Here is a 15316-nt window from a genome sequence, read left to right on the forward strand (position 1 = left end):
GGCCAAAAAAGTGAGCGGTACACCTGTACCTTCAAGGCTCGTAATACCAGCGGGCGTTAAAAAGCAGCGATGGGACCAGCCAACACTGCTTTTTAAGTCTAACGCAAGACTCGTAATCTAGGTGTAAGTTTGGTTTCCTGCCCAAGGTTGTTTCGGTCAAGAATATTAATCATGAAATCGTACTTTCTTTGTGTCCTAATCCTTCTCACAAAGAACGCTTGTTACATAATCTGGATGTTGTGAGAGCGCTAAAATTTTATTTGCAGGCAACTAAGGACTTTTGTCAGTCTTCTGCATTGTTTGTTTGCTTTTCTGGGAAATGCAAGGGTCAGAAAGCTACGGCTACTTCACTTTCCCTTTGGCTGAAGAGCATTATTCGCTTGGCATATGAGACTGCTGGACAGCAACCTCCTGAGAAAATCACAGCTCATTCCACAAGGGCTGTTTCTTCTTCTTGGGACTTCAAAAATGAAGCTTCTGTGGAACAGATTTGCAAGGCTGCAACTTGGTCATCTTTGCACATTTTTTCCAAATTTTATAAATTCATTACTTTTGCCTCGGCTGGGGCTTCTTTTGGGAGAAAGGTTCTTCAAGCAGTGGTGCCTTCTGTTTAGGTTCCTGTCTTGTCCATCTCTTATCATCTGTGTCCTCTGGCTTGGGTATTGGTTCCCAACAGTAATTGATGATGATCCGTGGACTCACCGTGTCATTAGAAAGAAAAAAAAATTATGCTTATCTGATAAATTTATTTATTTCTTGACACAGTGAGTCCACGGCCTGCCCTGTATTTAGACAGTTTCTTTTTATATAAACCTCAGGCATCTCTGCACCTTGTGTTACTTCCTTTCTCTCCTTTCCCTTTGGTAGAATGACTGGGGGATTGTGGGTAGGGGTGTGATATTTAACAGCTTTGTTGTGGTGATCTTTGCCTCCTCCTGCTGGCCAGGAGTGATATTCCCAACAGTGATTGATGATGATCCATGGACTCACCGTGTCAAGAAAGAAAGAAATTTATCAGGTAAGCATTGTTTTTTTATATTCAGTTCCCAGCAATATATCTACCTTCTATCTAGTTTCATCCATCATGGTTTAGGGCCATTGAAATGGCAGAATATTGTAATGTTTGAAAAATGCACCAACAGTTTCTTCTTCCTGTCTAATAAGGATTACAGGGAGAATACTTTTAACAGTACGAAGCATTTTACCTTTATTTTAAAACTTTATACAACTTTAATAGTGACTTCCCATTCCGTGACTCTGCCTCAAAAAAAAAAATAACACTTTTTTGAAAGGAGTTACTTTACCAACACTATCAACAATCCAAATAGATTTCTTGTATAGACCAATTAAATTAGGAGATTTTTAGTGCCCTGCATTAATCTCCCAAATGGTAAACTCCCAGGCCATAACAGCTTTCCAATGGTTACTACTAAAAATTTCAGGATATTTTAATACTCCATCTGTTATCATTATTTCATGAAATTGGCTTAAAAGAAACCAAAACAAAAGATAATACAAATGTCTATAATATGGGATGCTTATTGCCATTAATTGAAATCGCTTGGTACATAATTCATATGCTACAACTATTTATTTTTTTTATTTATTTTTTGTTAATACATAGGACAACAAAAGACGCACTGTGTTTTTGCTTTTTTGGTTTTAGAGTGTTTTATTCTAGGTGTAACTGAATGTGTTGGACATAAGTTTTCTTATATACCTTTATCAAGGACTGTTTGTTGGTTTCCTATCTGATGTAAGACAAGGAAGGATGGAATGAAATTACTATTGAAAGTCAACCTTACATTAATATTTTGCTATAGGCAGCACTTGTTGATATTTTCCATATGTGATAAACAAACACAACAAATTTGTGTATATTGTTAATTTTATCCGTTCACTAAAAAAAAAAAATGTACATACATACGGACACCCTTTGTAACTGGAGGTAAATCCTCCACAAGCATGTATATGCACACCTGTCAGAACTCATGGCCCTTAAAGCAGTCACTCACAAACTTGGAACCAAACAAAACTTGCCCAGAGGCTTCTCATCACCAGTAGCATTCTGACTCCTAAGCCTTTTGAGCTGCCTACTACTAATAAAACGCAATGCTGGTAAGGGAGAGGAGAGGGACTTAGTCATTTCCAAAAAAGAGAGGTCAACTAAAGGGAACCACATTTATGATATTTAAAGGAGGAGTGATGTGTTCTGTTTATTACTCCTAGAAAATGAAGGTTCTGCCTGGTGAGTATTAGGTAGGTGAGCAAAGATAATACTTTTGAATGTAGGTGTGCAATCATAACCCAGTGTAAATGTAATGGTCTTCTGAAATGCATTGCTTTACAAGTTATCGTTTCCTAATCATTGTTTATTTACTTGTGAGTCATTGAAAACTGGGAAGTCCTCAACAGGAGGTATAAGACCCTGGGCGATCAGCTGCCCGTAAGAGGGTGGTGCTTCACGTCTCACAAACTCTGCCTCTACACGTGTCATCTGAGTCTCAAACGCCCTGAAGAAAACAAAAAGAATGATTGCCAAAATATATATATATATATATTTGTGAACCCATTGGAACTGTTTTTAGAATCATAAGTTGGTCATACAATTTTATTTGATTTTCAATTAACTCACAAAAAAAGGCATGGTCTCTTTAAATAAATAACACAATTATACATTTTCATGTTTTGAATACGCTGTACAAATAACATAATTTATGTAAGAACTTACCTAATAAATTAATTTCTTTCATATTGGCAAGAGTCCATGAGCTAGTGACATTTGGGAAATACAACCCTACCAGGAGGGGCAATGTTTCCCAAACCTCAAAATGCCTATAAATACACTTCCAACCACACCCACAACTCAGTTTAATGAATAGCCAAGTAGTGAGGTGATAAAATAAGGAGTAAAAAAGCATACAAAAGAGGAACTGGAAATATAATTGTGCTTTTATACAAAAATCATAACGACCATAAGAAAAGGGTGGGCCTCATGGACTCTTGCCAATATAAAAAAATAATTTATCAGGTAAGTTCTTACATAGATTATGTTTTCTTTCATGTAATTGTCAAGAGTCCATGAGCTAGTGACGTATGGGACAGAAATACCCAAGATGTGGAAGTCCACAGAAGAGTCACTAGAGAGGGAGGGATAAAATATAAACAGCTATTTCCGCTGAAAAAAATTAAATCCACACAAAAAAATAAGTCTCTCATAAATTTCTCATAAATTTCAAGAAAAAAACTTAAATCATAAGCAGAAGAATCAAACTGAAACAGCTGCCTGAAGAACTTTTCTACCAAAGACTGCTTCAGAAGAAGCAAATACATCAAAATGGTAAAATTTAGAAAATGTATGCAAAGAAGACCAAGTTGCTGCTTTGTAATCACAGGAGGTTTATAAACAGAATTTAAACGTTTACTGGATTTGTTATCAAGAGGACCAGACTCCTCAATATCCAAAGTAACCAATACTTCTTTCAACAAAGAACGAATATACTCAATCTTAAAAAGATAAGTTGATTTATCAATGTCAATATCTGAAGTAGGATCTTCTGAGTCAGAGAGATCCTCATCAGAAGTGGATATATCAGTATGTTGTCGGTCATTATAAAAACATGATTTATGTAAGAACTTACCTGAAAAATGCATTTCTTTCATATTGGCAAGAGTCCATGAGCTAGTGACGTATGGGATATACAATCCTACAAGGAGGGGCAAAGTTTCCCAAATCTCAAAATGCCTATAAATACACCCCTCACCACACCCACAATTCAGTTTAACGAATAGCCAAGAAGTGGGGTGATAAAGAAAGGAGCAAAAAGCATCAACAATAAAATTTGGAAATAATTGTGCTTTATACAAAAAAATCATAACCACCATAAAAAGGGGATGGGCCTCATGGACTCTTGCCAATATGAAAGAAATGAATTTATCAGGTAAGTTCTTACATAAATTATGTTTTCTTTCATGCTAATGGCAAGAGTCCATGAGCTAGTGATGCATGGGATAGCAATACCCATGATGTGGAACACCACGCAAGAGTCACTAGAGAGGGAGGGACAAAACAAAAACAGCCATTCGCTGAAAAAAATTAATCCACAACCCAAATATAAGTTTATTCTCAAAAATAAAAGGAAAAACTTAAATCATAAGCAGAAGAATCAAACTGAAACAGCTGCCTGAAGAACTTTCCTACCAAAAACTGCTTCCGAAGAAGCAAATACATCAAAATGGTAGAATTTAGTAAATGTATGCAAAGAAGACCAAGTTGCTGCTTTGCAAATCTGATCAACTGAAGCTTCATTCTTAAAAGCCCAAGAAGTGGAAACTGATCTAGTAGAATGAGCTGTAATTCTCTGAGGCGGGGCTTTACCTGACTCCAAATAAGCTTAATGAATCAAAAGCTTTAACCACGATGCCAAAGAAACGTCATAAGCCTTCTGACCTTTCCTGGAACCAGAAAAGATAATAAATAGACTAGAAGTCTTCCGGAAATCTTTAGTAGCTTCAACATAATTTTTCAGAGCTCTCACCACATCCAAAGAATGTAAAGATCTCTCCAAAGAATTCTTAGGATTAGGACACAAAGAAGGGACAACAATTTCTCTATTAATGTTGTTAGAATTCACAACCTTAGGTAAGAATTTAAATGAAGTCTGCAAAACTGCCTTATCCTGATGAAAAAGCAGAAAAGGAGATTCGCAAGAGAGAGAAGATAATTCAGAAACTCTTCTAGCAGAAGACATGGCCAAAAGGAACAACACTTTCCAAGAAAGTAGTTTAATGTCCAAAGAATGCATAGGCGCAAATGGAGGAGACTGTAAAGCCTTCAAAACCAAATTAAGACTCCAAGGAGGAGAGATTGATTTAATGACAGGCTTGATACGAAGCAAAGCCTGTACAAAAGAGTGAATATCAGGAAGTTTAGCAATCTTTCTGTGGAATAAAACAGAAAGAGCAGAGATTTGTCCTTTCAAGGAACTTGCAGACAAACCTTTATCCAAACCATCCTGAAGAAACTATAAAATTCTAGGAATTCTAAAAGAATGCCAATAGAATTTATGAGAAGAACACCATGAAATGTAAGTCTTCAAAACTTGATAATAAATCTTTCTAGAAACAGATTTACGAGCCTGCAGCATAGCATTAATCACTGAGTCAGAGAAACCTCTATGACTAAGCACTAAGCGTTCAATTTCCATACCTTCAAATTTAATGATTTGAGATCCTGATGGTAAAATGGACCTTGAGATAGAAGGTCTAGCCTTAATGGAAGTGGCCAAGGTTGGCAACTGGCCATCCGAACGAGATCCGCATACCAAAACCTGTGAGACCATGCTGGAGCCACTAGCAGCACAAACGATTACTCCATGATGATTTTGGAGATCACTCTTGGAAGAAGAACTAGAGGCGGGAAAATATAAGCAGGTTGATAACACCAAGGAAGTGTCAACGCATCCAATGCTTCCGCATGAGGATCCCTGGACCTGGACAGGTACCTGGGAAGTTTTTTGTTTAGATGAGATGCCATCAGATCTATTTCTGGAAGCCCCCACATCTGAACAATTTGAGAAAACACATCTGGGTGGAGAGACCATTCTCCCAGATGTAAAGTCTGACAACTGAGATAATCTGCTTCCCAATTGTCTATACCTGGGATATGAACCGCAGAAATTAGACAGGAACTGGATTCCGCCTAAACAAGTATCCGAGATACTTTTTTCATAGCTTGAGTCCCACCCTGATTACTGACATATGCCACAGTTGTGATATTGTCTGTCTGAAAACAAATGAACGGTTCTCTCTTCAACAGAGGCCAAAACTGAAGAGCCCTGAGAATTGTACTGAGTTCAAAAATATTGATTGGTAATCTTGCCTCTTGAGATTTCCAAACCCCTTGTGCTGTCAGAGATACCCAAACAGCTCCCCAACCTGAAAAGACTTGCATCTGTTGTGATCACAGTCCAGGTTGGACGAACGAAATAGGCCCCTAGAATTATACGATGGTGATCTAACCACCAAGTCAGAGAAAGTCAAACATTGGGATTTAAGGATATTAATTGTGATATCCTTGTATAATCCCTGCACCATTGGTTCAGCATACAAAACTGGAGAGGTCTCATATGAAAACGAGCAAAGGGGATCGCGTCCGATGCTGCAGTCATGAGACCTAAAACTTCCATGCACATAGCTACTGAAGGGAATGACTGAGACTGAAGGTTTCCGACAGGCTGCAACCAATTTCAAACGTCTCTTGGCTGTTAGAGACAAAGTCATGGACACTGAATCTATCTGGAATCCTAAAAAGGTTACCTTTGTCTAAGGAATCAAAGAACTTTTTGGTAAATTGATCCTCCAACCATGTCTTTGAAGAAACAACACTAGTTGATTCATGTGACATTCTGCAGAACGTAAAGACTGAGCGAGTACCAAGATATCGTCCAAATAAGGAAACACTGCAATACCCTGCTCTCTGATTACAGAGAGTAGGGCACTGAGAAACTTTGAAAAAATTCTTGGAGCTGTCGCTAGGCCAAAAGGAAGAGCAACAAATTGGTAATGCTTGTCTAGAAAAGAGAATCTCAGGAACTGATAGTGATCCGGATGAATCGGAATATGAAGATATGCATTCTGTAAGTCTATTGTGGACATATAATGCCCTTGCTGAACAAAAGGCAGAATAGTCCTTATAGTCACCATTTTGAAAGTTGGTACTCTTACATATTGATTCAAAATCTTTAGATCCAGAACTGGTCTGAATGAATTTTCTTTCTTTGGGACAATGAATAGATTTGAATAAAACCCCAGACCCTGTTCCTGAAACGGAACTGGCATGATTACCCCAGATAACTCCAGGTCTGAAACACACTTCAGGAAAGCCTGAGCCTTTACTGGGTTTGCTGGAATGCGTGAGAGAAAAAAATCTTCTCACAGGCGGTCTTACTCTGAATCCTATTCTGTACCCCTGAGAGACAATACTCTGAATCAAATGATTTTGGACCGAATTGATCCAAACATCTTTGAAAATTTTTAATCTGCCCCCTACCAGCTGAGCTGGAATGAGGGCCGCACCTTCATGCAGACTTGGGGGCTGGCTTTGATCTCTTAAATGGCTTTGATTTATTCCAATTTGAAGAAGGCTTCCAATTGGAAACAGATTCCTTGGGGGAAGGATTAGGTTTCTGTTCCTTATTTTGTCCAAAGGAACGAAAACGGTTAGAAGCTTTAGATTTACCCTTAGGTCTTTTATCCTGAGGCAAAAAAACTCCCTTCCCCCAGTGACAGTTGAAATTATTGATCCAACTGAGAACCAAATAATGTATTACCTTGGAAAGAAAGAGATAGCAATCTGGACTTAGAAGTCATATCAGCATTCCAAAATTTGAGCCACAAAGCTCTTCTAGCTAAAATAGCTAAAGACATAGATTTAACATCAATTTTGATGATATAAAAAATGGAATCACAAATGAAATTATTAGCACGTTGAATCAACTTAACAATGCTAGACAAATCATGATCCGATACTTGTTGCGCTAAAGTTTCCAACCAAAAAGTTGAAGCAGCTGCAACATCAGCCAAAGAAAGTGCAGGCCTAAGAAGATGACCTGAATATAAATAAGCCTTCCTTAGATAAGATTCAAGTTTCCTATCTAAAGGATGTTTAAAGGAAGTACTATCTTCCGTAGGAATAGTAGTACGTTTAGCAAGAGTAGAGATAGCCCTATCAACTTTGGGGATCTTTTCCCAAAACTCCAATCTAACTGCTGGCAAAGGATACAATTTTTTAAACCTTGAAGAAGGAATAAAAGAAGTACCAGGCCTATTCCATTCTTTAGAAATCATATCAGAAATAGCATCAGGAACTGGAAAAACCTCTGGAATAACCACAGGAGGTTTATAAACAGAATTTAAACATTTACTAGTTTTAATATCAAGAGGATTAGTTTCCTCCATATCTAATGTAATCAACACTTCTTTTAACAAAGAACGAATATACTTATTTTAAATAAATAAGAGGATTTGTCAGTGTCAATATCTGAGGCAGGATCTTCTGAATCAGATAGATCCTCATCAGAGAATGATAAATCAATATGTTGCCGGTCATATGAAATTTCATCAACTCTATGAGAAGTTTTAAAAGACCTTTTACATTTATTAGAAGGCGGAATGGCAGACAAAGCCTTCTGAATAGAATCAGAAATAAATTCTTTTAAATTTACAGGTATATCTTGTGCATTACATGTTGAGGGAACAGCAACAGGTAATGAACTACTACTGATGGATACATTTTCTGCATGTAAAAGTTTATCATGACAACTATTACAAACCACAGCTGGAGGTATATTCTCCACATGTTTACAACAAATGCACTTAGCTTTGGTAGAACTGTTATCAAGCAGCAGGGTTCCAACAGTGATTTCTGAGACAGGATCAGATTGAGACATCTTGCAAATGTAAGAGAAAAAACCCCACATATAAAGCAAAATGATCAATTTCCTTATATGGCAGTTTCAGGAATGGTAAAAAATGCAAACAGCATAGCCCACTGACATAGAAAAAAAGGCAAGAGGCAAATAGGAATGAGGTTTTAAATAATGAAATTATTTGGTGCCAAGTATGACACAAAACAAAAAGAAAAAAAATTTTGGCGCCAAAAACGACACACTCGCGTCATAGATGACGCAACCTTGTGAAGGAGTCTGCGTCCACTAAGATGCCGGAAATTACCTATTTGTGTCAACGAACGTAACTTTGCGCCAAAAAAATCTTGCGCCAAGAATGACGCAATAAACTTTTGCATTTTGCGCCCTCGCGAGCTTAATTCTGGCCGCGAATTTAAAAGACAGCCAATTTGAAAAAGAGACTATACCCCAGGTAAGAAATAAATTTTCATAAAAAAGCATTTCCCAGATATGAAACTGAAAGCCTGCAAAAGGAAATATACTGAAAACCTCAATCATGGCAAAAGTACAATACATATATTTAGAACTTTATATAAATACATAAAGTGCCAAACCATAGCTGAGAGTGTCTTAAGTAATGAAAACATACTTAACCAAAAGACACCCATCCACATATAGCAGATAGTCAAACCAGTACTGAAACGGTTATCAGTAGAGGTAATAAAATATGAGAGTATGTCGTCAATCTGAAAAGGTAGGAGATGAATCTCTACGACCGATAACAGAGAACCTATGAAATAGATCCCCGTGAGGAAAACCATTGCATTCAATAGGTGATACTGCCTTCACATCCCACTGACATTCACTGTACTCTGAGAGGAATCGGGCTTCAAAAAATGCTGAGAAGCGCATATCAACGTAGAAATCTTAGCACAAACTTACTTCACCACCTCCATAGGAGGCAAAGTTTGTAAAACTGAATTGTGGGTGTGGTGAGGGGTGTATTTATAGGCATTTTGAGGTTTGGGAAACTTTGCCCCTCCTGGTAGGATTGTATATCCCATACGTCACTAGCTCATGAACTCTTGCCAATTACATGAAAGAAATTCATCAGTATCATGAAAAGTTTTAAAAGACCTTTTACATTTATTAGAAGGCGGAATAGCAGACTTAGGGGAATATTTATCAAAGGTCTGGCGGACCTGATCCAACAGTGCGGATCAGGTCCACCAGACCTCGCTAAATGTGGAGAGGCCAATGCGGAGAGGCCAATCGGCCGCCAGCAGGGAGGTGTCAATCAAACCGATCGTACTCAATCGGTTTGATTTTCAGCGATGTGTGTCCGCCTGCTCAGAGCAGGCGGACAGGTTATGGAGCAGCGGTCTTTAGATCGCTGCTTCATAACTGCTGTTCCCTCAAGCTCCATCCGGAGCTTGACAAATGGGCCCCATAGCCTTCTGTATCGCATCAGCAATATAATTTTCATAACAGGGATATCATGAACATTAGATGTTGAAGGAACAACAGATACTTTACTAGTACTAATAGAAACATTTTCGGCATGCAAAAACTCATCATGACAACTGTTACATACTACAGCCGGATATATAATCTCTGCTAGTTTACAACAGATACACTTAGCTTTGGTAGAACTGTGTTCAGGCAGCATGGTTCCTACAGCAGCTTCGGAGACAGGATCAGATTGAGACATTGTGTTATATGTAAAAGAAAAAATAACATTTAAACAAAAATATCTTATTTCCTCATATAGCAGTTTCAGGAATAGGAAAAAATGCAAATGCTAAAATAGGCAAAAAAAAAACAAATAGCATAGCCCTCTGAGCATAAAGAAGGCAAGGAGCATATAGGAAGTGGGGTAAAATAAAACCAACATTTTTTGGCGCCAAGTATGAAGCACGACGCAAAAGGAAGTATAAAAATGTTTTAGCGCCAACAAACATCCGGAAATGACGCAACTCGCGTCATAACAGACACAACTTTGCGCCAAACAACTTGGCGTCAACTACGACGCAGGAAATGACAAACTTGCGTCATCATAGATGCACATTCACGCCAAAAAATTCTCGCATCAAAAATGACACAATAAATAACAGCATTTTGTGCCCATAGATTTGCCCACAAATTTTTAAGGAAAAACAGTCAAATAGGAAAAAAAAAGACTAAACCCCAGGTAAGAAAATATTAAAAAAATAATTTCCTAAAACATGATTATCATACTGAAACTGCTAGACTGCAATGGGAAATATACATAGACCTATACATAGACCTGACTCATGGCAAATATAAGTAAACTCATATATTTAGAACTTTATAAAAATACATAAAACCCCAACCATAGCTGAGAGTGTCTTAAATAATGATACATACTTACCGAAAGACACCCATCCACATATAACAGATAGCCAAACCAGTACAGAAAACTATCAGCAGAGGTAATGGTATATAAAAGTATATAGTCGATCTGAAAAGGGAGGTAGGAAATTAATCCCTACAACCGATAACAGAGAACCCTTGAAAACATTTCCCGTGAGAGAAACCATAAAAATCAATAGGCGATACTCCCTTCACATCCCACTGACAAACACTGTACTCTGAGAGGAATTGGGCTTCAGAATGCTTAGAAGCGCTTATAATAGAAGAAATCAGAAAAATCAAGCACAAACTTACTTCATCACCTCCATAGAAGGCAAAGTTTGTAGAACTGAGTTGTGGGTGTGGTGGGAGGTGTATTTATAGGCATTTTGATGTTTGGGAAACTTTGCCCCTCCTGGTAGGATTATATATCTCATACGTCACTAGCTCATGGACTCTTGCCAATTACGTGAAAGAAATAGAGAATGTGAATCCCTTTTATGATGGTCGGGAGGTATTTTGGAACATTCCTTTTTACAGATGTTTCACATATTTTTTTCTTGCAACTTTATACATACAGGTGAAACTCGAAAAATTAGAATATCGTGCAAAAGTTCATTTATTTCACTAATGCAACTTAAAAGGTGAAACTAATATATGAGATAGACTCATTACATGCAAAGCAAGATAGTTCAAGCTGTGATTGGTCATAATTGTGATGATTATGGCTGACAGCTCCTGAAAACCCCAAATTTCCACAATCTCAGAAAATTAGAATATTGTGAAAAGGTGCAATATTCTAGGCTCAAAGTGTCCCACTTTAATCAGCTAATTAAGCCATAACACCTGCAAAGGGTTCCTGAGCCTTTAAATCGTCTCTCAGTCTGGTTCAGTAGGAATCACAGTAATGGGAAAGACTGCTGACCTGACAGTTGTGCAGAAAACCATAATTGACACCCTCCATAAGGAGGGAAAGCCTCAAAAGGTAATTGCAAAATAAGTTGGATGTTCCCAAAGTCCTGTATCAAAGCACATTAATAGAAAGTTATGTGGAAGGGAAAAGTATGGAAGAAAAAGGTGCACAAGCAGCAGGGATGACCGCAGCCTGGAGAGGATTGTCAGGAAAAGGCCATTTAAAAGTGTTAGGGACTTACACAAGGAGTGGACTGAGGCTGGAGTCAGTGCAGCAAGAGCCACCACACACAGACGGATCCTGGACATGGGCTTCAAATGTCGTATTCCTCTTGTCAAGCCACTCAAGAACAACAAACAAGAAACAACGTCAGTGGTCCAAAGTCCTCTTTTCTGATGAGAACAAATTTTGCATCTCATTTGGAAACCAAGGACCCATAGTATGGAGGAAGAATGGAGAGGCACACACTGCAAGATGCTTGAAGTCCAGTGTGAAGTTTCCACAGTTTGTGTTGATTTGGGGAGCCATGTCATCTGCTGGTGTTGGTCCACTGTGCTTCATAAAGTCCAGGGTCAACGCAGCCATCTACTAGGAGATTTTTGGAGCACTTCATGCTTCCTTCCGCAGACGAGCTCTATGGGGATGCTGACTTCATTTTCCAGCAGGACATGGCACCTGCCCACACTGCCAAAAGCACCAAAACCTGGTTCAATGACCATGGGATTTCTGTGCTTGATTGGCCCGAAAACTTGCCTGACCTGAAACCCATAGAGAATCTATGGGGCATTGCCAAGAGAAAGATGAGAGACATGAGACCGAACAATGCAGAAGAGCTGAAGGCCGCTATTGAAGCATCCTGGTCTTCCATAACACCTCAACAGTGCCACAGGCGAATAGCTTCCATGCCACGCCGCATTGAGGCAGTAATTGCTGCAAAAGGGGCCCAAACCAAGTGCTGAGTACATACAGTATGCATGCTTATACTTTTCAGAGGTCCAATATTGTTCTACAGGTATGTACAATCCTTGTTTTATTGATTGCATGTAATATTCTAATTTTCTGAGATTGTGGATTTGGGGTTTTCATGAGCTGTAAGCCATAATCATCACAATTATGACAAATCACGGCTTGAACTATCTTGCTTTGCATTTAATGAGTCTATCTCATATATTAGTTTCACCTTTTAAGTTGCATTAGTGAAATAAATGAACTTTTGCACGATATTCTAATTTTCGAGTTTCACCTGTATATAGATACACTACACACACACACAGTCCATGGTTCCTAACATTTTGGATATTTCTACATATACTCCTAAATACAGTGTCACCTAGGTGGTATAAAAACAAACGCATAGATAAACTTACTCAATATCCATAAGAGGAATTAGTTCCATTAACTGCCCATAAGTTGTAAAACACCAGAAAGATGTACTTCACGATTTTTATAGGATACAAAATTCTACAAAATGAAACTAAAGGTGTATTCATGCCACCATGGTACAGTCTGGTGATTCATTCAGGTCAAAACTAATACCTAGAGGATATATTATCAGTTAATGGATGTTTCTTGCCTGGTCTCCATTTTGGGAATGCAATTTTCTATATCACATTGTACAATACAAAAATAATAGGAATAGGGGGGGCGGAGCCAGCGCTCATCCGAGATGGCTGCACTATAGTGAGCTCCGTGTCCTAAAATGGGCCAAGCAGATAATATAGGGGCATACCGATCATATTTACACCAGAAAATAACTTATGATCGATACTGAAGTGCACTTTACTAGATGATGTGGAGTTCAGCGAATCTGAGAGAGAACAAGAGGTGAAATAGAGGAGACTCGGATCCTTAACGCACACGCCTTGTGAGGCCTAACAGCGTCATAGACGTTCACCGGAGCTATGGCTCTTTGAATGACGAGGTGAAGCAGACCTAAACGGAGGTAGTATAATGTGAGCAGCAAACCGCCAAACAGGTGACCTGGGAGGTGAGAATAATTTATCGATGCGGTTAAACCTGGACAGTCATGGCGATATAGCATAACTGCATAATACACCTACACAGACTTTAGGCAATCTCCAAACTTTTGAGGGAAGAATTGGAACTGTGTGCAAGTACCATGAAGCTAACTTAAACAAGTGAAATATAGTTTAAAAGCATGAACTGAGGTGGATGTAATATATTAACATTGCTTTGATAAATAGATAGTGTGTCACTCAGGAAGTGCAGCACGGAGCTACGGAGGCCTACTATGTGACTCATACAACCTTACAGACTACGTTTGTTTTAAGATTCTGTCAGGATGCCTGCCATAATATAGAAAGAAGGAAGTTAATCACAAGAGAACACAACAAAGTTTTTAATATACTGACTTTCCTATATACTAAATATAATGTCTATATGGAGACCCTCAAACTACATCTTTAAAAACGATTCAGAATTACTTGCTTCCAGCCACTTGGGATTTATTTGAACTCAACCTGGTTTGCTGCTAAATATTACTGACACTATTACATGAACCTTTCGGTTTTAAGTGCTTACAGAGTGCACTGTTGTTCTTTAAAACCATAAGCCGATTCATAAAACTCTGAGCAAATAGGAGGTTTATTGAGGCTACATACACAGTAGGATAAAGAATATTACCCCCCTAATTATATATACGAAGAAATCCTATTACCATGTCCCCCAAAAAAGGCTCCAAAGGAGATAAGTCTATGAAGAAAAAATCTAATGTCCTTCCATCAGTGAACAAGTTTTTCAAAAGCATTGATCCTCCACAAAGTCAGAATACTCTTGATATAGAGCCTAGCCTGGGGAATGATTCCACGTCTTCAGAGTCTGACACAGAAAGTATTGGTCAACCAGTCACAATACCAAAAGCATTACTGGACTCGCTACCTTCTAAAAAAGATTTTACATCTTTAGTGCAACAGGTGAAGCAGTGTATCCGAGAGGAAATAGCAGATATAAAGAAAGATCTTGCGGAAATTGGCCAGAGAGTGGAAAAGCTGGAAGGTGACTCAGATATACAGGGAAAATCTTTACACACATTCTCTGAAAAGATGTCACAACAAGATTTAATTATTCTACAACTTGAAAACAAACTTGATGATTTAGAGAATAGGAGCCGCCGCCAAAACATCAGGATTAGGGGCATACCAGAAGAGGTGGCCCCCCAAGAATTGGAGACCTATGTTCAAGAGTTATTTGCCTTTCTGACGGAGAAGGGGGATGATTCTACATTCGCTTTAGATAGAATCCATAGAGCTTTGCGCTCTAAACCACCAGAGGGACAACCCCCAAGAGATGTCATCACCAAAATATCCAGCTATCCTATAAAGGAAATGTTAATGAAAAAGGCAAGGCAGAAGCACCCAGTAAAATTTAGAGATAGTAACCTCCAGTTGTTCGAAGATCTATCAGCAAGGACCCTGCAGAAAAGAAGAGAACTGTGGCCACTCACAACCAAGCTTCGCCAGCAAAACATACCTTATAGGTGGGGTCACCCGTTTAGTCTGCAGATCCAGTGGAAAGGAAAAAGAGTTTTTTGCCAATCACCAGAAGAGATTACATCAGTTTGCAAAGAATTGAGGCTTGACCCGATCAAGATGTCCGAGGGTCC

The 15316-nt window shown here is 38.5% G+C and overlaps 1 protein-coding gene across 1 annotated transcript in view; it reads right to left on the reverse strand.

Annotated features, from left to right (window-relative positions):
• The window catches only part of LRP3 (LDL receptor related protein 3), a 197218-nt gene that overhangs the window by 32804 nt on the left and 149098 nt on the right, over positions 1-15316 (reverse strand). The window contains exon 6 of the mRNA XM_053695069.1: positions 2381-2513. Coding sequence (XP_053551044.1) covers positions 2381-2513 — 133 coding nt within the window. The remainder of the gene's footprint in view (positions 1-2380; positions 2514-15316) is intronic.

This window comes from Bombina bombina, chromosome 1 (assembly GCF_027579735.1).
Source record: "Bombina bombina isolate aBomBom1 chromosome 1, aBomBom1.pri, whole genome shotgun sequence".
Lineage (NCBI taxonomy): Eukaryota > Metazoa > Chordata > Amphibia > Anura > Bombinatoridae > Bombina > Bombina bombina.